At 38.6% G+C, this 27,998-nt stretch overlaps 1 protein-coding gene across 1 annotated transcript; it reads right to left on the minus strand.

Moving 5' to 3' along the window:
* Nucleotides 1-151: 151 nt before the first annotated feature.
* LOC117297967 lies at nucleotides 152-27,985 on the minus strand. The gene is made up of 6 exons (XM_033781167.1): nucleotides 27,730-27,985; nucleotides 18,953-19,019; nucleotides 10,142-10,186; nucleotides 8,885-8,917; nucleotides 4,811-4,855; nucleotides 152-2,975 (listed from the first exon to the last, which is right to left on the minus strand). The coding sequence occupies exons 2-6, from the start codon at nucleotides 19,017-19,019 to the stop codon at nucleotides 2,824-2,826; spliced, it is 342 nt and encodes a 113-aa protein (XP_033637058.1). The 5' UTR covers nucleotides 27,730-27,985; the 3' UTR covers nucleotides 152-2,823.
* Between the last annotated feature and the right edge of the window lie 13 nt (nucleotides 27,986-27,998).

The raw sequence follows: 27,998 nt of genomic DNA on the forward strand, positions 1-27,998 counted from the left end.
ATTTTAATCTTGTGTGAGTATGTATTTGTGAAAACGCCTTTGGTTTGAATTTCAACACCCCACTTTCTGCAGTGTATAAAACAGTTTTTCTTTTCTTTGTTAAAAAATTAACAACAAAATCATAATAAAAATACTGCAGTGCAACGTTATATCATTTTGAATAGCTACAGCATAATTTTATTGTAAAACACAATATTATTTACGATTCGTATGTAATTTAAGTAACTGATGTAAAACAGGGGGAATCAACTACGATTTTAAACTGACATCAACCTCGAAGGCAAATTGTTTTTTTTTAAATACTTTTTTAACAATAGGTCTCATTTTTATTTCGCAAATCAAAGAAAGTACGTAATGTATCCTCCCTCAAAATTGAGCTAATACTCACTGTTAAAAGGAGCTCAGTCTAATTAGTGGTATTAATTAATTTAGAAATAAATGTTAAATTGAATAACAGAGAGGTGTTCCCACACAGTGAACACGAAAATGGTCAGATTCTGTTTACATTGTCAATAATGTAATTGGGAATAACAGTACATTTTATTCAAATCTATAGTCATAAATAAATTGTGCAAATTAGTGTCTACTTTTACATTTTTACCTTCAACGCAACTCTACTAACAGTGAGCATCTACTCCACACGGGTTATTTACAGGCAAACCAGTCCCATGCACTCTCCAAGAAGAAAATAACATCCACATTTCCAGTTTCAAGACTCTGGCTGAAAATATTTCGTGTGCGATGGCGTGTAGTGCAAAATGATTGCCTCCAATTGTTATGCAAATTGACTCGTGAGACAACTTGCACATTTTTAAAAGAGGCAAGTTACGTAATGAACAGGTATTCCACTATTGCGAGTGAGCCGAAAATGCTTTAAATTCACGGCTTTACGGAAAGGAATGTCATTTTGGCCGTTTACTAATGTGGTTGTTGTGGTGTGGAAAAGTCAATGGTCAACTTAGATTGTGATCGAACAAGTAATCTGTTTATCTGACCGAGTTTTGCCATAACTTCTCGTCTATGATTGACAAAATCCAGCAAATATGTTTTGATTTGATGTATAGGCCTAATTAAATAAGTCTATCATTAAATAATTAACAGTAATTACAGTGTAATAATCACAACCCCATACCGACTATTAGTGGAGGGGTTACCAAGATCACAAACTGAGTGAAGCCACGTTGAGTCGCCATTATTTTTACCACTCAACTGTACGTGTAAATGATATTTACTGGAGATATAATTCCCGATTATTATTAGCACAGTTGTAATGTGCTCCTGCTGAGCAGAGTTTAAACATGGCGACCTAGTGGCTTCAATGTTGCATCCAATGTACACCCTCTGTTCGTCCCAATAGTTTGCATTCAGTTAACCTGTTTAAAAAACAACTGGCAACAATGTTCATAGTACATGCAACGTGTATGTAAGCTTATTTAAATAGTGCAAAAAAGTAGGGTGCTTAAAAAATGCGTTGGTCGATGAGTTTTATTCCCCAACAATTTGAGACGGTTGTGTAAATGTTTTTTTCCAATGTTTTTTTGCAGGGCGCCTCCAGGCGGCCATGATGGTATCATCACCCGTTATGGTTTGCGAACAAGGTGCTGCAGGGACTCAATTATGAGAGTGTTTGGCGTATACGTTTCTTTGGCATAGCATTAAAGCTTTATTTAACAATATCTTGTCTTTCCGGCAAAAAATATGCCATATTATATTTATGCCGGTTCTCGGCTAAGTAAATATAAAGCGTCCTAAAGTAGCTTTGTGTATCTCCATGGTGTATCGGCTTTTTTATTGTTTTAAACCGACAATCAATGGTTGATATTTTAGTAATATCATATCAATAGACCTGATGCACTGACGTCATCCAACCGCCATCTTTAGAGGTAAACCGATGGTGAAACAATAGCGTACGGACTTGTACAGGTCAATATTAACAAGAACCTCATTTTAATCTCTACGCGAGATGGCGCCCTTCTCAAGTGACGTCATGCGCATAAGGTCTAATGATGCTTCACTTCAACCTCTTGGATATATACAAAATAATTTTTAAGAACTCTGACCCGCTTTTTGTCTTTTTTGTTTCTACTCTCTCTGTCTGTTGGCGGCGCTATTTTCATCACAAGCTTCTAAAATGTGAATCTCGGAACCAAGTTGTTTAATTCCGGTGTGTACTACTCCTGTCTTATTTGCATAAACGATCACTTAAAAACTGCCTTACTTTCACAATGTTGACTTTTCCTGTGCATTATTCAACAATTATATTTACAATAAATGTTTATATCAATATTGTTTTAAAATTAGACGAGTCTTCTTCAAACATAAATCCACGAGGATTTTACGTGGAGAAAAAAAATACATATTTTTGTATATTCAAGTCTGTAATATAAACTTCTGAACATTTTGTAATTGATTCTGATTCGGTCAGATAGTTAGCATTCCCTTTAAAACGTGTTGTTAAATCAAAGAAACTAGTATTTTAAAGTAATTAAAACTATGTTGCTTATTCGTAGATATTTAATTATTGTGTTATCTCCTTCTTGATGTGTTGTTTTATAAACCATTTGATTAAACAACAACATTTTCAAAAAAGAAAGAAATCAAGTTCGTTCAAGGATTGATAAATTAATTATCAGTCTGGATTCAACAACAAAAAAAACAAGAAGATTTGTTTCCAACCCACCCGGAAAAACAATGGAAGGAAAAATCATTTTCCGGTCAAAGGTCAGGTCAAGACATTGAGGTTTTAGTGGGTCGAGGATTTTTATTGGTCAGAATTGTACAGCCTGTTCACTTTGTAGCCATCTGCTGATAGGTCGGCTGTCCTCATTGGCTCATGGATTGTTGTTCCCTTTCTAGGCAGTTGATGGCGCAATCGGACTTCTTGGCTTTGCAAAGAGAATGGCACGGTTCGCTGTCACTTCCGCAGATCATCTCGCAGTTGATCTGATGTTTAATGCACTCCGTGATGAAACACTCTGATGGATGAATGAATACAAGAATCAATTAACAAGATGAATGAATTTAATATGAATAAATAAATCATTGTACATTGTAGAAGAAGAGAAAAAAAAGTTCAAACTTGCAGTTTTCACGAGTTTTTTTAAGTTTGCAAACGAAACGCTGAACAGCCAAACAGGCTCAGGAATGGTCAAAGATTGTGTTCTCTAAAAATGCACTACTGATCCTTGTTAACGGGACCTACGGATTAAAGTCATCCGAAGGACTAGCAATTATGGTAAAGTATTTTTCGCAAAAAAAAATACACCAGGCTATGATCAGGCCCCAATGTCCTAAAGAGCTGATCCAGCACATAACGTAGCTTTAACAACAGTGCCTTATACCAGAAACCAGTCAAAATACCATTTTGTCCTGCTCATTTTTGCAAAGCAACAACAAAGTTTGAGCAATATTTTCTGCTTAAGCAGCTTTGAAGTTGGGCCCAGGACTTGATTCCCCTGCTGATCAGAAATACCAGCTCAACACAACAATGTTTACCAACAGCATAAGGTTCCCAGCCAAAATACGGTGTCACCTGTACAATGTATGACTGGTATCCTGTTTGATAAGCATTATTTTCTGCTTAAGCAGGAAAGCAGCTCTTTAAAATTGGGCCCCGGGCTAGTACTCAAACCCCACTCTGCTAATCATAAATACACCAGCGCTCAGCATTTGCATTGCCCAGCCACGACAAGTCACACAGGGCCATGTTTTACACTGTAATAACAGTAAGGCTACCCTACGTGATTTGTATTTGACGACCGAGAGTTGAGCTATTTTTGAATCACAAGGCAATGCCCTCCTCATCTGCAGAGCCATAGAAAAAAGTATCTGCTGTATGCAGAGGGAAGTTTGTCTTTCCTCTTTTCTCTACGAATACATCAATTCCCACTTGCCCTTCCTGATCCCTAACCCTTCCTCTTCTAGTGTGTCAAGTGGTTATTCCAGTAAAACTGGCACACGACCTGAAGTAACGATGGGATTGGGGGGGGGGGGGCGTAGCATGTTTCGCTCCATTAAGACCCCTCTTGACTCCTATACAGTCCTTGATGGCAAGGGGACTGTTTTTTTAAGAATGGGTGGCCCCGGATTCTGATGCGGTCAGGGAGGACACACGAGTGGAGTCAATTGGAAATTACACCAACGAGTTTTTTTCTTCCCTTCTCTCTGACAATATCTATTCGCGTGTTTAGGGTGAAGGTTTGTGGTTTGGAATTCAAAATAGGGAATGTGGCACGTGATCGGCTGTTCGAGAGCTCTGCGTCTCTTTTTTAGGAACGTGCTTTACATGCTATTTTTGAACAATAATGTATTTCTATTTTTCTCGGTGACTGCTGTTTTTTCTAATTCAAAGCACATTTGAAGAGCTTTGAATTGGCTAGTTACACTCTAACAACAAAATTACTTTTAGATTTAATCCGGTTATGGAATAAACGTCTTATTGAATTTACATGAGTTGAATTGGTTCTCAGGGGGCCTGACCCATTTCAGGGTCACTGACCCGGAATATGCGCCCAAATGACCCACAAATATGGTTCAATGTGATACCAGGTCCGTGGACTTAATGGGAGACTTTGGGACGCTAGGTGGCAGCAGACTTACCAGGTATATTTCCATTGTTTACGTAGTTCTGAGCGTGCGCACATGACCGACAACAATGGATTTTACCCGATAAATCTGCTGCCACCAAGCGTCCAAAAAGTCTCCAATTGGGTCATGCCTATATGATCCGAATCGATTTGTCAAGGTTGGGCCAATTTGATGTTATTGAGAAAAACGAGTTTGTTCAACAACAAAATTACTTTTAACCTACCAGCTATATCGTCCGCTGAAGAAGCTCTGACGCAAACTGTTGTATCTGTGAAATGACAAAACAAAATGATTAATAAAGTTATCATAACTCCCCAACACACATGGGCCAAGTTTCATGGCTCTGCTTACCGCAAGCACAGAATCGGCGCTTACGGAAGCAGGGAATTATGTGCTTACGGCAAGCGTATTTCACGTGCGTACTCCGCGTTACTAGGCATTCTACACTTACAAGGCTAGCGCAGAAATTTGGCGCTTGCACGTAAGCGGGGAATCATGATCGTAAGCGTAGAATTCGGCGGTAAGCAGAGCCATGACATTGGGCCATGGTGAGCCTCCATAGCTTCGTTTGTGCCGATCTATGGATCGATGCAACACAACCCACGCCTATCCCGAATGGAGTTTAAAGTAATGAAATTTTCACAGTTGGTCAACTAGGAAGGTAGGTATATTATTATTATTATTATCCTGGACAGCGTAATCTGGTTTGCATAGCCCAAGGATTGGGTTTCATGGAGAATGGGAAGGTTTAATTGAGCACTTACCCTTTAGACAATGTTTGCATTTGTTTTAAAGGCACTGAACACTATTGACCATTGCTCAAAATAACTGTTAGCATAAAAACTTACTTGGTAAAGCGCATTGGAGAGCTTTTGATAGTAAAAATAAACATGTGAGAAACGGCTCCCTTTGAAGTAACGTGTTTTTTTAGAGAGATAATTTTAAACTCAAATAATAAAATATTTCAGGCTTGAAGCCTTTTGAGAATGTTGAGATACACCCAGTGAGAAGACTGGTCTTTGACAATTACCAACGTTGCCAGTGTCTTTAATTTATTATTTCATTGTGGCAAGTCAATGTAAAGAGCTCTGTAAGAATTACGAAGATACAAAATAAAGCATTTCGGTATATAATTTCAGAAAAGAAAATAATCGATCTTTGGAAAATTTGTACGGTATATTCAACTTGCAGAATGAAAATCATGTGTTTTCCTCCATGTGTTAGCAATTTGAGTATAGAAAAGATTAGCAGCGATTTAAAATTTGTGAAGGTTGGTCGGGTTGGCATGTGGTATCCTCCCTCACCTTTTACCTCTAGGACCTCGGTTTTAATCCCACTGCTGACACTATATGATTTGGGTCTACACAGTCCCCGGTATTGCGTGTTTTCTGGAATCAAACCTTCCCATCCACATCGAAAACAGAAATTTTCTTCCTTGTCTTCTCTCCGTTGGGTTCTCAATATAAAATCCACTTATATGGCACCTTATGTACCTCTTGGCTTTAGTGATTAAGAACGCTTTTCTGGGAGTCATTGGCTTCGAAACCAGAATCAATATAATGAAAGTGTATAGAAAAAAACTGGGTTATGAAAAATATTCTAGATTTATGTTATTGCTCCATGAAATTCACCAAAAATTAGACGGGAATATTATTCAAAGTTAAACGAGGAGGCGTATTTTGATACGACGCGCACATCAGATTTCAAACGACCATGCATCGGAATTTCAATGTGGCTCCGAATTCGACACCATGTGCAAAAAAATCGTTTATTCAAATCTAGCCGTGGTATCCCAGTGCGTGTCCATGCACCTTGGTTTCTACACAGATAGTCATAATGCATGCTTTTGGAATCGGGGTTGATATAGGAACCCAACAACTCAAAACAGTGTCATTCTTAAAGGCACCGGACACCTTTTGTAGTTGTCAAAGACCAGTATTCTCACTTGGCGTATCCCATCATATGCATACAATAACAAATCTGTGAAAATTTGGACTCAATATTGATCATCGAAGTTGCAAGAGAATAACGAAAGAACAAAACACTTTTGTTGCACAACTTTAATTTCAGATACCTATAAAAGGTTTCAGGCCTGAAGTCCTTTTATATTTGAGTGAGAAATTACCCCTTTCTAAAAAACTACGTTACTCCAGGGGGAACCTTTTCTCACAACGTGAGGGGGGAGCAGTGAGAATTGTGCATTTGTGATACAAACATGGAACTAGTTAGAACACAGTCAGTAAGCAAGCATGCATAGAAATGGCACCAAGTTAGAGAACAAGCATGTAATCTGGGACACAGTCTGAGTTTGTCATGTGAAAGATATTATTTGGCTATAGAGGGCCATCACAGATTCGAATTTTAAAGGAAAACACCCAGGTAGAACAACAAGCATTTTTCAAAATGGCTGCTATATAAAGGGAATCAATGTGTGGTGAAGAGGTTTTCAACTAGTGGTTTAATCCCAACGAGGCCTGGTTCTTGATAATTTTACCGAGACGAAGTCAAGGTAAATTATCAAGAACCAGGCCTCGGCGGGTTTAAACCACTAGTTGAAAACTGATTCAACACACATTGATTCCTATTCATAAATAGCTTTTCCGTCAAAAACATCATAACTTTTTGGTCAAAAAGTAAAATAAATGCAAACATTTTAATTGTTAAATTATTAATGATTTCTTTCAACACCACACCCCTCCAGCTATAAAATGGTAAAGCCCTCCGCCGCCCTCGGGTAAACAACTCCTTATAAGGGAATGCTGTGCGTCGCGCCAGATGTGGCACAACTTCAGTCGTTGCTCTAGACCAATAGGAATGAAGAAACTGTCTTATAAGCACAGGTGCAAGGCCGCGTGTCACGCCCATGAAATAACACTTTTTACCGGTCATAAACAAAGGTTTTTACACACCCACGTGACGCGCTCTCCACCTATAGGAATAGCGAAACTGTCTGAGGTATTTATGAATGCGTGTTAAACTACACTATTATTGTTCAAATAATATACACATAATGAATGTTTATGAGTGCAATGGTGCGAATATGTTCATGAGTTGAAAGATGGAATGTTCTATTCAACGAGGCGGAGCCGAGTTGAATGGAACATTCCAGCTTTCAACGAATGAACATATTCGCACCATTGCACGAATGAAAAACATTCATTATTTGTTTTATATAACATCCAAGTAGAACTTTGTCATTTTGATTGAAAGATACAACTTTCAAAACAAACAATTTCAACTGTAGAAGCCGAATGCTAGTAATTTTACTATGCCTTCTTGCAGTAACACCTGCTGCGTTACCAAAGACACGCGCACGCAGTGATGTTTTTACTCAGCTTTTTCGTTCCATCCGAAAAGTACCATTGCACGCTGGCAGCGTGCCAGCGTGCAATGGTACTTTTCGGATGGAACGAAAAAGCACGGTGAGTGACTCAGCGTGCAATGGTACTTTTATTTGCTATCACGTGACGGACAATCCTCCAATCAAATGTCAAGGATCTGCTTGGGTGTTATAACAAATATTATTTGTTGGCCCTATCGCCAAATATCTTTCTTATGACACATTCTGACTAAGTGATCAATTCCTTGCTTGTATCAACACAGGAACACTCCCACCCACTACCTGCCTTACTATTACAAACATCATTCGGGGTTTTCTCGGAACTGCAATGAGCTAACTTAAGAGAGGTCTTGAAAACATCAAAATTCATTAAACGCTCGCAGGTAAACTGGTTGATGGCAGTAAAAGTAGCCTTTAGGTTAAATTGGGTTATCGGTCGTAACTATCTCTTTAGGCAATCGCTAGGTAGTTATTCTTTTTGCATACACTACAAAGTCTGGTACAAGTTACGCCACAAGTTATCGCGTTTAAAGGCACTGTTTGTAATCACTTAAAATAATTGTTTGTATTTAGAGTAACTTGGTAAAGACCAATGGAGAGCTTTAGATAATATAAAAAGATCGTAAGAAATGGCTCCATCTATTAAGTACAACGTTTTTGAGAAAAATTGTACTTTCTTACTAAAAACTATTAATATCAAAAATTTGTGCAATAAGATTATGGTTTTCGATGACCAGTTTAATCAAAATATTCACGTTTTTGTTTTATGCATAACGTTGGGATACACCAAGTGAGAATACTGGTCTTTGACAGTTACCAAAGTGTCCAGTGCCTTTAAGTTATACAAAGTGCAGTGATACATGTACACTGTCAAATTTTGGTCATCTATAGTGTTCCACCCTGACTCTCCCTCGCCCCACCCATTGAAGTTAGCTTCTGTGGAATTGATCATCTTACCTTCATTCACACTCTTTTTGTCCACCCAGAACACTGTGAAACGAAAAAAAAAAGTTGCGGGTTAAAATGATTTATTGACATTTAATTTTGTGTCCCTATATCTTAGATATTTTGAGCCAATTGTTCCGCATGCAAAACGTATTGTTGCCAATTTCCATGTGTGCGTAATGATCATTATTTAAACAAAATTAAACTGCTCTCGTGCCTTTCGCTTTCTTCAGAAGAATATATTTGCGCATTATAAGATCTTAAATCTTTGAGATTGGAGGACTTTTGGAGACGCTAGGTGGCAGCAAACCTGCTTGGTAAATCCTTTATTCTCTGATACTGCGCATGCTCAGAACTAGGTAAACATTAGAACATAAATGTCACCACCCACCCTACCCATAGGAAATAGCAATACGTTGTTTTTAAAAACCTGTCGTCATCCACGGACCCGCCTGTCATTAACTGAACACCACTAGTTGATAGCTGAAATCGAAACTGTGTATTCGTACAAATTATGTGTCATCTTGGAGCACAACCAAATCAAAATGAGTATTTGATAAGATTTAAGTTCCCAATTCAAGTCTCTCCATCTTACCCCCAAATTGCCTTGATTTACAGCCCGAATTATTCTCCTTCTTGAAGTAACAAAAGCTTATACTCATGAATGAGATCTAACCCCATAACCCCCTCTACCACCAAACCAAAATAATATATAATATGCCGTCTTGACTGTATGATATAAACTGAAATAATAATCCTGGATACGATGGTAACGTTCTGGGGTTCAAGTTACACATCGCCACGAGGTGTCCTGTCATATCGTGTTAGTGTGCTATCTTGACTAGATAGCAGCAGTTTCGAAAACGTAATGTAAAATAACGCCGCTAAAGTAAAAAGGGCCCGGGTACCCCACAAACACAAAGAAGATAGCGAGGAACATCAGCTGAGATGAACACCGACACTTTATCAATCGGGGTTTTTTTTTCTTCTCTTAATGGAGTCCAGCATATGTATATATTGCGTGGAACTAAAAACACATGTGGTAACGAGGGGAGAAGACTGTAGGGAGCTAATGCAATCGACTGAAGAGGTAGCTAAATGCTGTCTGTGTTTGACACGCAGCCCCGGGTGGTTCGAAGACAATCTCGCAAGCTTTTTTTTCCAGGGGGAGAGAAGAAGAAGCCAACAATAAATGGTAATTATGGCCCCACGTCGAAAATTTTACAAATCTTGTTTCGAATGGAGTTGAGGAAAAGTTGGTTTACTTACATCTTTTCGCTCTGTCTTGAGAACCTTGGAAGGCTAATGCGCTGGCTGGAGGAGGAAAACAAGAAAAGCAAAGTTACACTTTGGCAATAATCAAAATTATTTTATTACATTTAGTCAGTTGTTATGCTTTTGCATCGTCAAACAATATTTTCCACAATGCTTATTATTATTATTTTTTTTTTACTAATTTCATGGACATGATGATTTCGCTTAGAGGCACAGGACACGTTGGTCCTTGTCAAAGACCAGTGTTCTCACACAACAAATGCATAAAATAACAAACCTTTGATACTTGGGCTAAGTTGGTCATCGAATTTGCAAGGATAATAAATGAAAGAAAAGGACACTTTTTGTATTTCTTTGAGTGCTTTCAGTTGCATAATAAAAGGCTCCCGCTGAAGTCTGTTACTTTTCGAGTGAGAAATGTCCTTTTCCTACAAAACTGTAACTTCAGAGGGAGCCATTTCTCACAATGCTTTATACTTTCATCAGCACTCCATTGCTCGTTCACCAAGTAAGTTTTTATGCTAACATTTACTTTGAGATAAGTACCAATAATAGCGTCCAGTGCCTTTAAATTGTGGCACTGTCATCCTCTGTCACACGTGAGACATTCACTATTACGAATGTGAACATTAATATTGAGCTAGAAAGTGATGAAAAGGTTTGGGTTAACCCTAGCCAGAGCTGGGTTAGGAATCCGAGATGCAATATTGACTACAGTGAAATGACGAGAGGAATGTGACATTGGGTGCGACAGCGTTATCAATATGAGGTTCAACCATTTACGACACATGTCTCTCTAGATAAAAGAGCGAGCATAACTCGCACATGGGCGATCATTACTTTGGGGGAACCTGTGCCCATTTTCACGGATTTGCTTTTTTACTGCGACTTTCTGTGCTTACACCCGGTAGAGTTACACGCAATAAAACGTATGGGAATTGACTAGAGGAGTGCCCCCCCCCCCCCCCCCCAATCGTATTTCATCGACTCTTGGGATAGGACATTTCCAGAGTTGTAATGGGATATTGTAAATGGTTTTCAACATTAGTCTTTCACCCTTTTGTTCCTCTTGTATCTGGTCTAGTCTGATGCCACCTTGCATCCCAAGGTCTCCATTATACCAAAGTATATATTAGCAAACAAAAATTGATAGAACGAAACGGTTCGCAATGGTTATGATGGGTCGTAATACTAATAAGGTTTACACCAAAACATATATTAGAAATGGCAGTCGACTGTTTGAAATGGAATACGGTTTTTATATGGCATGATTATTGGTTGAAAATGACGCAAGAAAGTACTTAGGCCTAACTCCCGCGCCTTGTATAAATCTGATTTTAAGTGCAGTTTGGTTTCTTTCTTTTTCAATCCAACTCACTTCTTGGTAACTATCTGCATGGTTTCGGGGCATCCGTTTACAAGCTTTTTATCACTTTCATATATTTATTAAAATGACCGTGCTGGGGGCCAGATGTATTACAGATGCAAAAACAAAAGCGTCCGCGGGGTGAGACGTAGTTTAAGTGTTCCTCTTCGAACACACAAACGGAAGCAGTGCTTCCGAATTAGTGGCTTTTTGGCAAAATTGACTCTGCAATGTTCGCCGGACGCGGTTCGGTCAAACCAGCGTGGATCGCACTTCATTGTGACCGTTGAATTAACGCAGCACATCATAATTGCATGAAGACGCTAAGGGGGCCAGTAGCGCCGACGTCAAGAACACTTGCATTTTTAATGTCAGCGGAATGTCATAATTTCCGAGGAGTAGAATTAGGGAACCTGGAGAGACCGACTGCAACGCCCGGAAGGGCCACCATCTTTGTTGTTTACGATCGTACATGCTCCTAAAACAAAATTTATATCCACTGTTGTCGATATTTTCGCAGGAACATTCTTCCGTTTTTAAATTACCAACACCTTCTGATTAATCAAACATCGACGTTGTATTGTCCCAATTAATGCAAATCTGGAAAATTCCCGGCATTGTTTCCTGCAGAACATTTTATTCGAGCCAAACATTTATTGTAAAAAAACAAAAACAATTTTCATACCTTCATATCTATTTCATTATTTTTAAATTTGCAGTACCTTTATTTATTCTATTGTGTATTTATTTATTAACGGGCCTATATGTGTTTATTTCCAAACATTTGTGTTGCTTAAAGGAACACGTTGCCTTGGATCGGTCGAGTTGGTCTTTAGAAGACGTTTGTAACCGTTATTTTATAAAATGCATATGGGTAGAAAGATGTTGTAAAAGTAGAATACAATGATCCACACAAACATGCCTCGAAATTGCACGGTTTTCCTTTTACCTCGTCGACTAACACGGTCGGCCATTTATGGGAGTCAAATTTTTGACTCCCATATAAATGGCCGACCGTGTTAGTTCGCACAGTAAAAGGAAAACCACGCAATTTCGAGGCAAACTTGTGTGGATCATTGTATTCTACCTATAAAACATCTTTCCAACCATATGCATTTTGTAAAAAAAAGGGTTACAAACTCGTCCGATCCAAGGCAACGTGTTCTTTTAAAGACACTAGACACTATTGGTAATGTCAAAGACCAGTCTTCTCCCTTGGTGTATATCAACATATGCATAAAATAACAAACCTGTGAAAATTTGAGCTGGATTGGTCGTCGGAGTTGCGAGATAATTATGAAGAAAAAAAAAACTTGTCACACAAAGGTGTGTGCTTTCAGATGCTTGAATTCTAAAGTAGAGGTCTCGAAATCAAATTTATGGAAAACTACCTTTTTTCTCGAAAACTACGTCACTTCGGAGGGAGCCGTTTCTCACAATGTTTCATACTATCAACCTTTCCTCATTACTCGTTACCAAGTAAGGTTTTATGCTAATAACTACTTTGAGTAATTACCAATCGTGTCCACTACCTTTAAACGCCGCTGAACAGTTTCAAAACAGTAATAATTTCATGTGAAAAGATTCAATTTCACCCGTTATAATTCCCTTTTCTATATGTGTTACAAATTGTGTTGCTTTCTATTTATTATACTCTGTTGTGTGATATTATCGCATAAATATAACTCTAGAGGCAAAAAAATCGAAAAAAAGAAAGTAGAAAAATAGAAAGAAAAAAAAGTCGATAAAAAAGAAGATCCAATTTGATATTCCCCTCTGGGGATACTTATATTTTACTGTTCTTCATCATCCTAAATACATCAGGGTCTTCATTATTAATCATCACCCCTAAGTGACAAATTACTTTCCATAATAGTCCAGATCCCCCGGGCTTAAACGCATTAAACGTCTCATTTCTTGCCTTTCCCCGTTTTTTTGTTTTGCGGGAAAAATCCCCAGTCTGTGTCAGTGCGCGCAAAAATTGGCAAATAATCAGTGTGGTGTCTCAATGATGGACTGAGACACGCAACGTGCGGGCGATTTTGACGGACGATAAAAGCACGCCAACTGCTTTTCTTCTTGGGATTATTTTAATAAATCGCCACAACACACACAATGAAATTAAAAAATTAGTTTGGTTGAAGGCTTCGACCTAATTATTGGCCAAGAATGTAGTGAGCCTGCCGAGTCAGATTCGCCTGGCCTTTTTAGGATCTTAAGAGGGTACATGGAACCCACTCGTAAAAGCCTCAGACAACGCACAGCAGGATTTCCGATTGAGTATCGCTGGAGTGAGAGGGGTAGACTCTATGCGGTCTGGACTCACTCGTACCTTGATGCAGCTCCAACAAATGACACGAAGGTCTCCAATAACCTTTTGACGTGACGTTTTGAGGCGTCTTGAAGTGAAGACTACACGTCCTTGTGCCTTCCTTAGCTACTTCCGGCAATGCTTTCTGTATCAATGTGACATTCGTATTTCTTGTTGCGATATATACAAAATAAGGGCCCTTGGCCTTTCGTTCGCTTACAATTTCACAAGATTGATTCTATTACCTTTTTGATATCTCAACAGGACACGGGCGATATGATTATTCTGTTTCTATTGGAGCTTAGAAATAAATAACAAAGTAAGCTATACCTACTCAAAGAAAAATAGTACAGGCAATAATTGACAGGTTCAATCTGTGAAAGTTCACTGATTATAGTTCACACCGGAGTATGAATCCACAAGGAGAATTTTCAAATACCGTCAAAACCAAAATCACCAATTGAAAACAGTTCAAAATCACGTTTGAGTACTTCCACTGCCTCAACCGCGACATAAGCACGCATGGACGGCACAAAATCACCAATTCCCGTAGCTTTTTCTAAAAAAAACGTGATCATCTTTGATGAAGTTTTCACATCTATGTTAAAGTTGGTTTGATACAATGTGACTAATATCAAAAAGTGTATGATGAAGAGCAATATAAAACTAGAAAATCAGCGACGGTGTTTCGGATGAAGAGCAATATACAACTAGAAAATCGGCGACGGTGTTTCGATGAAGAGCAATATACAACTAGAAAATCGGCGACGGTGTTTCGATGAAGAGCAATATAAAACTAGAAAATCGGCGACGGTGTTTCTTTATCAGGATGGGGTTTATGGAAGACTAATTACCGTAAAGACTGTCTACTGACCCAAATCATCTTTGCGCCATTTTTGAGTCATTGTCCTCGTGTGCTGACAGTACACATTTTAGGCGATGCGGCAATCACACGAACACCATAACTTTAACTCGCAATAATTTCAAACACAAAATGGCGATCGCGGCAGCAGACAGCAACCGCGGGTGACGTCATCAGCCCAACAAGCGTAATTCGAGAGCGTGTCCGGCTTCGACTGTGGCTATGGCCGTAGCCTAAGCCGCTTGGTTCGGGCATGGTTTTACTTTCGGGGAAAACCATGGCAAATACCACTGAAGAAGAGTAGGCCTAGATATCAGTGCAACATTGCGAACTTGATAACGGGTAGTCCTATCGTTTTTCTCTTTACCCAAATCCCTGCACTATTGAAGATAAAGTCTCTGTTATTCACAGGACAAGAAAAATTGCGGTCAAAAAACTTTCATTTTAAAATCTACTCAACATGACGTGGGAGGAGGGTAAATGAGACAAATAAGAGCTTTACAAAATTAAATCATAACGCAACAATAAAAAGGATTAACGTTACACAACAACACCAGCACTACGGTCAGTTTACGAAAGCCACCTCGTGAATAAACAATCTCAACTCATCACAGGCAGATGGTCCTTTTTTAAATTGATAACGGCCAGGATTAAGATGCGGTTTACTTCCCCCACTCAATCTCCCAATATCTAGCTTGCCTTTTCGTCAACCGCCCCCCCCCCCCCGTCAGATACTCGGCGTCTTACCATATCCACATTATCTCATCTGCTATATGAAGCGAACGCACTTTTTATTGTTGCCCCGTCAGGGTTTATAGTCGGCCAACGGCGTGCCATACGATACGGTATATCCGACGTACGTTTACGTGTGAAATACCAACTGACACGTTCTAACAGCGTAATAGGCTGTTAGTATGCACCTATATACCACAGGGGGAATCTTAAAGGGGTTGTAACACTACCTCACATAGGAATAAAGAAACATGAAGGATTGGAACCAATTGAAATACGTCGTCAACAAAAATTATCTAAATCAGAAACATGGTAATTGAAGAATGCATGTAAGGAATCAATATGTATTTTGTTGGCGGTTAACACCCTGTGTGTGGCCCCCTATTTACTTGCAGCAACGTTATGCACTGAAAATAATGTCCCATTTCTAAAAGTATGCAATGACGTATTGGAAACCTGGAGCATTAGCATGACGTCACAATAAAAAAGAAAAATAATGTAGTATGACAAACAACAACTTTTGAATACGTCGTCACAACACTCTTTCAATGCAATAACTTTACACTGAAAATTAATGTCATACTCCTGAAAGTATGTTAATGACATAGGTCTCTTTGAGAATGTGCGCGTTAACGTCAAGCTTATAGGAACATTACATTATTGGTTTTGCTTGCAAAGAAAATTGCTGCTAGTGTAAGCACAATGTGATGCCTTAATGGTAACAATAGTAGTAATAGAGACCGACCAAGTCAACATATATTATGAAAAATGCGTAAACAATAAAACCACACAAGAGACTATTAAACTTTTGGCAAAACAAAATGCTTCGAAGACCACTCTTCATCAAACAAACCTAATAACCAGAAGCTCTGAAATAGTTATGCAAAAGCATGTTTTTAAAACCCTAACAAATTGCGCCAATGACCTTATACTTATGTGCAGACGGTACCATGATCTAATATACCATCAACATATCGGTTTAGGGACTTATCTGAAGGCTTGTCAACCTTTTTCATTAACTGTAAGCAGCCTTTAAGTTTGTGATCTGAAACCAATCTTTTGTTTCAAGTGGAACCATCTGATAAGTGAGCCAGTTTTAGAACGCACCTGCCCTGCTGCCTCAATGGCGCAGACGACATCATCCCGGTCGCATTCCCGCCAAAAATCTTCCCACACTTTGCTATAGGAGGAAGCGTATTAGCGTAATGATTCTTCTTTCAGTTTGGTACGTACAAACACCCAATATATTGCAATGATTTTGAAATATTAATCCGGAGACATAAATATGGAAATGTAAGATACGTATTGAGAATTGTACGGCCATACTGTTTTTTTTACACTCCTTTTAGTGTGTGTTTAAAGTTTTTTTAAGATCCTCAGACTCTTCTGTTTTTGAACAAAATAAAACTATGCAAAAAGTATCAGCAACTTTCCTATTGAAATAAAATCTGATCTTTTGGTGCAACGTGGATTTGTTCTGCAGTTTGAAGTAATGCTTTGAGGGTTCTACAAAACGATGTGAACAGACTTTTATCAACTTATTCGGATGAATTCAGGCGGACATCTTTGACTTAAAGGGAATTAGTGTGAGAGAGGAGGTTTTTCTGAAGGGATATCATTGCAAAAGAAGTGCAAAATTTAGCGGACAGATTTGGGCTATTATAAATCCTTGTTTTAACCCATATAAAACATAAATGTCTTCATTTTTTTCATCTTTTGAGTAGTATTGGAACATACTCACACAAAAAAAGCGAGAACTTGTTAATATGTAGAAAAAGTTAAATAAACAAAATGTGAGTAATAAAAAGGGTTACAATTTGTTCTGTCGCATCTTCTACATCTCAGTATCCAACAGTCATTAGAGGTATGACGTAGGCAAGATGCTATAGGAACAATAACGTCTTAAAGAAGAAGGTGGAAGAAATCGCAGATGGTCTTAAGAAGCTTCCCGTCTTGTAGGCTGATTTTTGTGTTTCCTCTAAGCTAAGCCGATAAGAGTGGCGATGCATACGGAAGGCCACTGCACAAACTTAAGCGTCCTTGTGAAGAAGAATATTTCCCAGGAGAGTTCAAGATTTGTTTTCTTCTCTTTGGTTTTTCTTTCTCTACAAATCTGTTGTTTTTTCCTTGAGTTTTGGTTCTTGTAAATAACACATTGTGCAGATCAACATTTTCGCATGTTTTCGTGTCTCCGTTTCTTGTGTGGTTTTCAACTCGGGTCTGTTTGTCTACGTGACCTAGAACAGCTGCACTGATCTTCAAAAATGAAAGTCAACTTTTAAAGAGATACTCATTATGTATGTTTGCTGGCTCAGATAATTGATTATTTGTGAAGGCCTTCATCACATCAGTCGGGTGGTTGTTCTGGCGTAACGTTTCTTTTCCCCACTTTCAACCTCTAGGACCCCGGTTCGAACCACGCCAAACTCTATGACATTATAACTCTATGTATAGGTTGTATTCAAACGAAAGTAAAAAAAAGGGTTAACCATGATGACTCCAGATTGTTTATGTAATGTTTCACTTAGTTACTTCGTTAATTTCTAATTGGACTTCCATCGTTTCATAATTTTTTTTGTTTTTCTGAAGAAGGTTTGAAATATATTTTATTTTCTAAAATTTAGCAAAAATGCATTTTTAATTGTTTGCTGCATATCAATTCCGCCAGGCGTGGACACCCTTACATATATTTTCTCAAATTTTAGCGTACATAACTACTGCGATAAAAGTTTCGAATTGCAAAACTCCTTCGGGGAAAATAAATAGAAGGGCGAGGGAGGACATCGCGCAGGAAAGACAGTCTTCCGAGTGTCGGGATGCAATATTGTTAAGTTGCCCAAGAAAGTACCGCTTTTTAACGGTGTCTGTTTCCGCCCACAGGAGGGTTACTAAGCAAGTTGAAGTGACAGTTAAGTTTAATTTAAAGGCACATGACGCTATTGTTATTGTTAAATAATTGTTAGCATAAAAACTTACTTGGTAACAAGCAATGGAGAGCTGTTGATAAAAACATTGTGAGAAACGGCTCCCTCTGAAGTTACGTAGTTTTTAAGAAAGAGTTGATTTATTACTCAAATGTTTAAATACTTCAGACCTGAAACCTTAGGCATCTGATAGCACGTATTTGTGCACCAAGAGTGTTTTTTCTTTTATTATTCTTTTGCAAATTCGACGACCAATTGAGTACAAATTTTGCCCAGATGTGCTATTTTGTGCATGTGTGGATACACCAAGTGACAATACTGGTCTACCTAAGTTGCCCAGTGCCTCAGAGGTGAGGGTGGTAGAGAATTGTATTATAATTTCCAGTTGTATAAGGACTTTTTATATGGAAAATGAGTAAAGCTTAAACAGCAAAAACAACGAATTTGACCTTGAAGTCCCTTTTAAACTTCACCTCCATGTGGTGCATCTTAAAGCATTGTTACAAGTCACACCAAAGCCCCGATTCCTCACTTCGGTTTTAAGAACAGTCAATAAAATTCTCCCATCAGAATATTGAATTTACAACTTTTTAAGAAATGAAATGCATACCTGACTCTGTTACAATTGTGGCGATGATCAGACACGTTGCCAAGGTAACTACTGTTGACGACTGCATCTGTATTGGTAAACGAAGAAAATGATAATACCAATGAAAACAATACTAATAATATTCAATATTATAATAAATATTATTACAACTTATTTTTTTACATGAATTATGAAGATTATTAAGAAGGAATATAAATGCACATTTCGGTTTGATTTGAGATGCATCTCTCCTGGTGCATTTTATGATTTCAATTTTGTTCATTCAAAGCCGGAAGTCATTGGATAATCTTTCACGGTGCAATAAATCGCGAAGTACTCCATAATTCGAAGTACTCCATCGCTCTATGATGTCACTAGTGAATTGGTGTAATTATATTCAATATAGTTTAATATGCAGTGGCCTCTTCGACGGAGCAAAAAGTGAAATATGGCTGCGTGGGGCAAGGACACGGCAAAAGTAGCCGTAATAATTATCTCATTGCCAATAGGGGCATCACGACCATTTGAAGCACCACACGGCAATGGCCGTCGTGGCCGCCGTGAAATTCCAGATCATTGTAATTATGACATCGCTAAAAGTAAGTTCGGTTAAAAATTAAGAGTTTGCCAGCAATTATTACTTCTAAACCTTATAAAAAAAAGGGTGTTTTTACTCTTTAGTTTCACTTTTTGAATTCCATGATCTGAAATGACAACGTCACTGACAAGATTTCACCCAATGGGGTTCGGTCTGACGCCGAAAACGGGTCAAAATTACTCTATATTGAGTCAAAGGATAATGCAGTCCTTTATTTCCCATGGAAATTAAGTGGTTTTGAGTCAGTCTGACACAGAATGGTCAAATTGACTCAAAAATGACCCGGATTTGACGCACACCGGAACATATGTTCTGATAAATAAGCCACGAAGAACAGCGATACATAATCAAATAATCAAATAGAAATGTCTTCCTAATCAACATACTGACTAGCAAAATAGCTTCAAAAACATCTGTTTTCGATGAAGTCGTAGTTTAGTTTTCCCGGCTGCAATTCGTTACAACTTCCCCCGCATAATCAAATGCGTTGATCATTGCGAACTCTCACAGCCGAATAAATCGTTATGCTGCAACAAACGATTCTCAAGTTTCGTTATAACGCGTTGGGACTAAACGATTGCTACTTGTGGCTCGAAACAACTGTGGGTGTGTAGCTCAGGTTGTGATGGTCATCTGGAAAATGTGCGCTTTCGGGTTACTCCTGGCTTTATAAGCGCAAGAGTCCATTTGGGACGTTAAAGTAAAGCCCTGCCATTACTTGCAGTGCTCATCTCTTCCTAGTCTTATACCGAAAGATAACCGTCTTCCAGATGGTGATAACCGTCTTCCAGACGGTTTAGAAAGCCTATTTCACCATTTTAGGTGCTTGTCAATGAATATTTGCAGAGTGGAGCCAGGCGTGTTAATATATTTTAAATTTCTTACATGGTAGACCAAGACTCGTTCGTGTACGCGTCAATCAATGTGGTAATTCGTTTGAGTCAGCGGACCAGTCTATGATGTAAAAAAATCTTGCGAATAAGCAACCTTGCCCTGATCACTCAAACTGTATGTAATGATTCTACAGCGTATTTGTCTTAGAAGTGTAGGAAAACGCGATTTTAAACAAAATTCATAAGCAGAGTAATTGGACAACTTAATTAACCGGTTGCTTACTTGTAGAACAGACAGACAGAGCCCAAGACTTAAGCACGAATTCACAAAATGGGTACTTATACGTATTAGTCGTAAGTAAAAAAAACAAAAAAAAAACATGCTCTAAAACTTAGAAGCGAGACAACATGCAGGACAACGTGTATTCTCGCCATCCGTCAAAACACATCAGCATCCAATCACAACTCACTACGCTTTATTGCGCTGTAAAACCCATGTCAATTACATGTGTTGGCGAAACCCGTTCTGACCGAAGCGAAATGAGAAGCAGAAAACCCAGAGTGACAGGTGATGTAAAAATGTCCTAACTTGCGTCCGCCAGCAGCGGCCCGTCTTCTGGCACACAACTAATAACGGTGGCCCTTTGTAATGTCAGTCTGAAAGACACTCCACGCGTAGTATAGGTGCAGGAGAGGTGCAGAAGCAGTGGGACTACAATGAGTTACATAGATTTAAGCACAAAACAAGTTTTTAGATGATTTTTAAAGCTGGTATAAGATAGTGACTTGTCGGAGATCTGGGGGAGTTCGAGCCATAGTGATGGGCCGTATGAGAAGGACCGGGCTCTCTATATTGGCGTGTTCATGGAATGTGAACATGGAAGGTGTCATGATCTGAGCTATAATGGCATGAAGATAATATCAGGCTCAGTATGTATGTTGGTGCTGTGCTGTGTTATTAGTTGCCACTACCCACTCTTTGTCCCTCTCTCTAATCTCCTGCAGTCTCTCTACCAGAAACTGCAATGACAATTTGTGCTCCCTGATCTAGAAACATGGAGGGTAAAGAGTTACTTTAAAAAGTCTCTTAATACGGTCCCTCGACAAGAAACTTCAATAAACATGTATTCCCTGATCAAGAACAATGGCGGTAAAATACTATCGTTAATAGTTGCCACAACCCATTTGCTTTCCTTCGTTTTAGTCTCTTGCAGTCTCACGCCAAGGTACTTACTGAAAATGTGTGTTCTCTGATCTAGAAACATGGACGGTAAGGCGTGTACTTAAAACAAAGTTGGTTCAAAAATGCTATTACTATTATTAGTTCCAACAATCCATGGTCTCTTGCAGTCCCTCGACAAGAAACTGAAATGAAAATATATGTCTTCACTGATGATCCAAAACATGGACGCCAATGAGTTTACTATTGTTATTAGTTGCCACAACCAACTCTTTTTTCCCTCTCTTTTTAGTCTATTGCAGTCCCTCAACAGGAAACTTTTGTTCCCTCGACACGAATCTTAAATGAAAATTTGTGTTCCATGATCCAGAAACATGAACTATAAGGCGTTCACTTACAAAAAGGTTGGCTCAAAATAGTGTAATAGCAATCATCCCGTGACATGAGCTAGAAGAATTAAAATGTTGAGAAGTCCGTATGTTTTTTATCCTCACTATCGAAATAAACCATTCTCTACCTTTTCAACATGAAACTTATTTGATTAAAACAAATTCTTGACGGTGTCGAGTTGTCTTTGAAATCTTATTTGTGCGGTGTGTGATATTACCCGGGCCTTTAGAAATGAAAAATATTCGCGGGTTTTTTCCCCAGTGATAGTGCCAAGGAAACAACCATACCTGCATCAACACGGAGACTGTGGAGATGGCGATCGAAAGTGACGGGTAGATTTCAGATGTTGTTTAAGGTTTTCGATATCTCTACGGGGGAAAATGGAGTTAGCAGACTAAATTGAGTTCTCAAACAGAGTCATCACTGATTTACTTTCCACATGGGAAACACAGTCTCCTTTTTTAGTGGAGAGAGTATGTGTCTGATTTGTTCTGCGGAAATATTCCTGCTTTGTTTTTTTGTTTAAAGAATATTTGGAAGCTTTTAAGCTTTCAAATTTTGGTTTATCTTTGAATAGTTTAACTCCCTCTTACATGCCAAGCACACAATATATTGTGTCCGAGTAAAAGAACGTCATGACACGGCTCTGGAAAAATAAAATATGGCGTGCGTGTTTCATCTTTCTTGTTAAATAGCTATCCCCAAATAACCCCCACCCCACACAGATAATGACCTTCCTAATTAGACATACTTTCAGACTCAGTTTCCTGAAACGCAATTAGTTTGCACACCATCTGCTTATACCCTAACGGAAAACCCTTTTTAAACATTATTCTTACGGATAAACAATGACTTACCCACACACAACCGCCCCCTCCACCCGCCTTGCACCCCCTTAAAGCCCCTTACCCCTCCTTACTCTATGCCCCTAGTAAGATGAACGTCCCCACCGCGGATGATTGTCATTTGTAGGCGTGGGAAGGACATCAGACGTGCAAAACACATGTTGTCATATACGAACACTCTATTCTTAGACGAGATCCGTTCGTAGGATGTGAAATCGAAACGGGACAATCTCTCAAGTATGAAGTATGAGAGGACACCACTCTATTAAAAGAAAAAAAACTGACCAACTGTTTCGGGACATGGTACAAACCCAAGTGGGTGGAAATTGAAAATCGGAATGCACTCACACCTTTAACACTTGTCTTCACAACCCATCGTCTTAAATGAGAGTAGGTTAGATGATAACACTAGGATGGCAAACCCACTGGGTAATAAATGCCGGCGCTAAAAGACCACGACCCCCTCACTCAACTGTTCCAATCATGCACTCTCGCAATCCGACCCAAATGCACTCTAAAATGCTTCAATTTATTTCCCCTTATTTTCTCAAAATGCTTGTTCCGCACACCAAAATCCGACTACTGCGAGCAATGATTTACCTCTCGCAACATTGATGCGGGCGAGAATTGAGTCATATTATTCCCCAAACAAGACAGCTGCAGATGTGAAGATCAACCCTGTATCTTCGCTAAAGCAACCCGCGTACTCGCCGAAACAAACGGCTGGTTTGCCCTTTCCTCATCTATGGTAATTGGTTTGCTCGACGCAAAACCCCAAACCCACTGACACCCGCATTTGAGATGACAATCGCATCGAGCAAGAAGTGTAACTGGATTAGAAGCGCTTAAGGGGCTTTCAAATCTAGGTCTGCAGATTCATGGGTGCGTGCCTCAACCGTTTTTCCCGCCAGCAAAAAATAAAATAATTGTAGAATACACAAAATATGCCCTTTGATACATTCCTTCATTTTTTTGCTATTTCACAAGTCCAGCCTGTTTATTTCGCAAAGTGTCGAACTAATCTTTATGTAAACTGTCGCTGTTTTTGATGAAAAATGCCCTTAGACCACGCCCTGTTTGATGACAGGTGGGTAGAGTGTAGATAAATCAACATAATACATGGAATACTGGACAAGTTACCGTAATACTGATGAAGATGTTAGGGTTGGGTTACACACCATCAATAATAAGACGATCGGGTACTCGCCTGTCCGGGCTGTTGTTTTTTTCTTCCTCTACTTTTTCTTCTACTTCTTCGTCTTTTTCTTTTCTTTTTTCGTCTATTTGGTTTCGCGGTATATGAGATTGAGTAGGAAGCCAGTAGGCTCTTTGAATGAACCGGCTGAATTCAATTAATACCGAAGCAAATTTAGAAAAACTTCCGATGGAGTGTAGTCGATACCTAAATATTGCTTCGAATCGAAGAAGAAATTGATTTGATTTTTTACCAAAGGGATGTGACTTTTTGTAAAGAACTGCAACTACAGCAAGTATTGAGCAAAGAAAAAGTTAACTTAAATACAAAATCACCTGAAAGCAAGTGTCTTTGCATAAAAAAGTCTCGTTTTTATATAAGTACACGTGTTTGTATCCACTGAAAGGAAAAGAAAAAAAGTAAACCGAAATAAAAAATCATCTGAAAGCAAATTCCCTTTTCATTAGTCTTCCTTTCAAAATAAAAAAGTCCATTAATTGTTTGTGGCAGATTCCCTTTCCACTTAACTTTAAGAACAATTTCCTCAACAAGATACAGGGCTCTCACGAGAGTTGTTAAACCAAATGAACCTTATTTCTAGAAGTAGCATCAGTGTATTGTTGTTGCATCATTCCAACATTACAACCTTAAGCTAAAAATAACAATAACTAGACATCAGGTGTTTCTAATTTGGACGGACGCAAAACTGTCCCAGTACTTTTTTATGTTATAATCAATGTGCATGGAGTAGGAACAATAGACGCATGTTTACAAGTGGCACATGGCAATCCGTGTTTCCCCTTTCTCCTTGATATTGTTAACTTCCCTTCTCTCCTTGAACACACAAAAGACATAATTTGTATCCATGACTGTCCAGAAATCGTTTAATTAGCTACCTCCGTTAACAAATTCTAACAATACTGATAATTAGTCAGAAAAAAAAAATTAATAAAATGTTCTAAATACAAACAAGATAATCAAGTAACCGAGGCCGGCGTTTGTCTGGTCGGATTTGCCAGTGAAATTCTTCTCGGTTGAATTTTGTTTAATGAGCACAGCACTATAAATATTTACAAAAAGTTGGGAAAACAACAACAACAACGCGTTAACATTCTTTAATCAAGCAGCGGGTTTCCTTAAACATTTGTTTAACGTCGGTCTCTGTAGTATCTCCTTGGCGTAATATGAACAGTATCGTTTAATTAAAGCATTGTCCGGAATCGACAGAATTTCTTGACGAGTGGTGCCCAGGGCAATTTGTAATATATACATTCAGAAATACGGGGGGGGGGGGTACAAAACCAACGGAAGATGTACAATTCTGTTCTTTTTCAATTAATAAAATTAAGATCTTAAGTTAAGATCTAGTGTAACAATGCAAGGTTTACGTTGAGTAAATTACTCTATAAATTAATGTAAACAAAAACTTACTCGAAAAGAAGTACCACAGCTTTCGATAGTTATAAAGCATTTTAAGTGAATCATTTCACTTAGCACAGAAAATACAATTTCTTTTCTCCCAAACGTTTCAATCTAAGAAACGTAACTGTCATGTACGTTTCTCAGATTGTGTTTACGGATTGTTCTTCCAACGTTGACGTAACCATTCCGGATTTTCCGCGATATCTCAAAAACGTTATAATTTTTTGAAATGAATTTGTTCACCTTGTTAGTTTTATGTTTTATTGTGTACATTGGTAAACGGTTAAAACAATCGAACGGTAAAAAAAATAAAAAGAAAAAAAACCCGCAAACGTGCCCTTTTAAAGGTGCTCCATTAGAAAAAAAACAATTTGTGGATTTAGAAAGCTGCTTATACTTTTCTTTCTGTGTTCTTTCATCCCGGGAAACGGTCAAGAGATGGTAAGAAATCTAGAGCATGTTTCCCTAAACACTGATTTCAATTGTCTTGTCTTGTGCGGTAGTGGTACATTCATTATAGATCCAACAGTAAAGTGATATTTATTCAGGTAAAATGAAGACGTCTGTGGATTAATTAATGACTAAATAAAATAATTGAATGAGTGGTTCGGAAAGCAAAATTGTATGACTGGGTGCAAGTAGACTTCTTCAATGGTTGTCAAGTTGGTTGAAAATCATAAAGCAATATTTTTCAGGAGAATCGCGTAAATTCATTGTACGTGCTGAAATAAGTTTCGTCTCCTCCTGAGACGAAAATTGTTTTCTTGAAATTTCTTTACTTATTTATCCAAAACTGCAGCACCTCCGCAAGGAATATTTGATTCATGGAAGCTTTCAATCATCATTGCCTTTAAACCGTGGAAGTTTAATGTATGTCTGTGGAATTTGTGTTTTGTGTCGTACCAAATACCCATACTAATATAGGACTCTAAGCGAAAATGTTATTTAGGAAGCTGCCAATACTGTGTTCGCCATGGTCCCCGTCTCACACGGACCAGCATTTAACCTTAAATGCTGCATTTTACCTTAAATACTGCAAGAAAAGCATACAACTTTGAACGTTCAGCAACGTTTTGATTTCAACCTAGAGGGCTTACTCAAGGAAAGTGTAACTTTAAGCCAGGCGTATCTGGAAGTGTTTCTGTCACCATTACACGCTAGTCCAATATTATTCATCAGCATTTGATCGACCATCCTAACAAAATCATTTCGATTCAAACATAAATTGAAACCACCCCTGACCCGGCACGTATACTTAGAGGCTTAGCTCGTAAAGATGTTTTACTCCCGCCACCATTTTGATCTGCACTTAGCTTTTTAGAAACATTAAGACCAATTCTCAAATAGCATCAAGTTTTTGCGTGCGATCAATTTACGGTACCCGTAAAATTTCCACTTAAAGCCGCGGGTGCTGTTCTGTGGAGATAAAGTTAATGGCAGTGTACACTATTGGTAACTGTCAAAGACTAGCCTTCACAGTTGGTGTATCTCAACATATGCATAAAATAACTGACCTGTGAAATTTTGAGCTCAATCGGTCATCGAAGTTGCGAGATAATAATGAAAAAAAAAGACCCTTGTCACACGAAGTTGTGTGCGTTTTGATGGTTGATTTCGAGACCTCAAGTTCTAAATCTGAGGTCTCGAAATTACTTCTTTCTCAAAACTATGGCACTTCAGAGGGAGCCGTTTCTCACAATGTTTTACACCATCAACCTCTCCCCATTTATACTTGTCACCAAGAAAGGTTTTATGCTAATCATTATTTTGAGTAATTACCAATAGTGTCCACTGCCTTTAAGATACACGTTTTGATGGTGTCTTCTCGGCGAGTACCATAAACCATGAGCCGTTTGAAAGCAAATAATTCAGTTCACTTGGCTACGTGTATTTATTAGAAAATCATAGAGTAGTTTATTGTAACAAGATTAATCTTTGGTGTGATCCGCGCAAGGCAAATAATGATTGTATGGATGACACCCCGAAAAATGACTGACGAAATAGAGACACCGCATTGTTAGGACAAAGTCCCAGTCTAGTAAATTTGTGTTTGTGCAGCACAAAATTAGTTAGCTTTTTACCCAGCTGATCAGTTCCCCTTGTTGCTAATTATAAGATTGATCTGGTCATTTTCGCCTGCTCTATACCGGACAAGCAGACTTCAATATTGTGATGTCAGTTGCCTCAAACTAAATAAGGAAAACTTCAATCTCTGAATCTGCCCATACGTGAAAAAAATTCGGACGGTATAGTTGCGCAAAAATCCGCAAACTTGAAGAATATCCATAGAAATTACATTTCAGTTATTTTGTTTCAAAATTAAAAGAACACTTACCGTGTGGATTGTGTGTGTGGTGGTGTTTTACACTATGTGGGCGATTAACTTTGATGAGGTACGGACTTCGACGAAAGATGCACTAAAAAACAGAAGAAGAAGTAGAGTAAAAAATCACCGGTTCCCGTTGTAGTGACACTGTGATGGGGCGACTTTGAAATGCTTTGACTACCCATACAATGCTATTGCTTTTATATCCTGTCACACGCGTGATTGGTGACAATAACTTACCAGTGACAGAAGAGAGAGAGGGGGGGGGGGGGGGCGGT

The sequence above is a fragment of the Asterias rubens genome, chromosome 12, assembly GCF_902459465.1.
Source record: "Asterias rubens chromosome 12, eAstRub1.3, whole genome shotgun sequence".
NCBI lineage: Eukaryota > Metazoa > Echinodermata > Asteroidea > Forcipulatida > Asteriidae > Asterias > Asterias rubens.

Bases quoted from the DNA above. Each gene is read 5' to 3' on its own strand.
- LOC117297967 (XM_033781167.1), bottom strand. From the start codon at position 19,019: ATGCAGTCGTCAACAGTAGTTACCTTGGCAACGTGTCTGATCATCGCC. The intron at 8,918-10,141 runs GTAAGTAAACCA...TTCGTTTCACAG, and splicing joins TCAAGACAGAGCGAAAAGAT to TGTTCTGGGTGGACAAAAAG. The intron at 2,976-4,810 runs GTAGGTTAAAAG...TTCATCCATCAG, and splicing joins TTCAGCGGACGATATAGCTG to AGTGTTTCATCACGGAGTGC.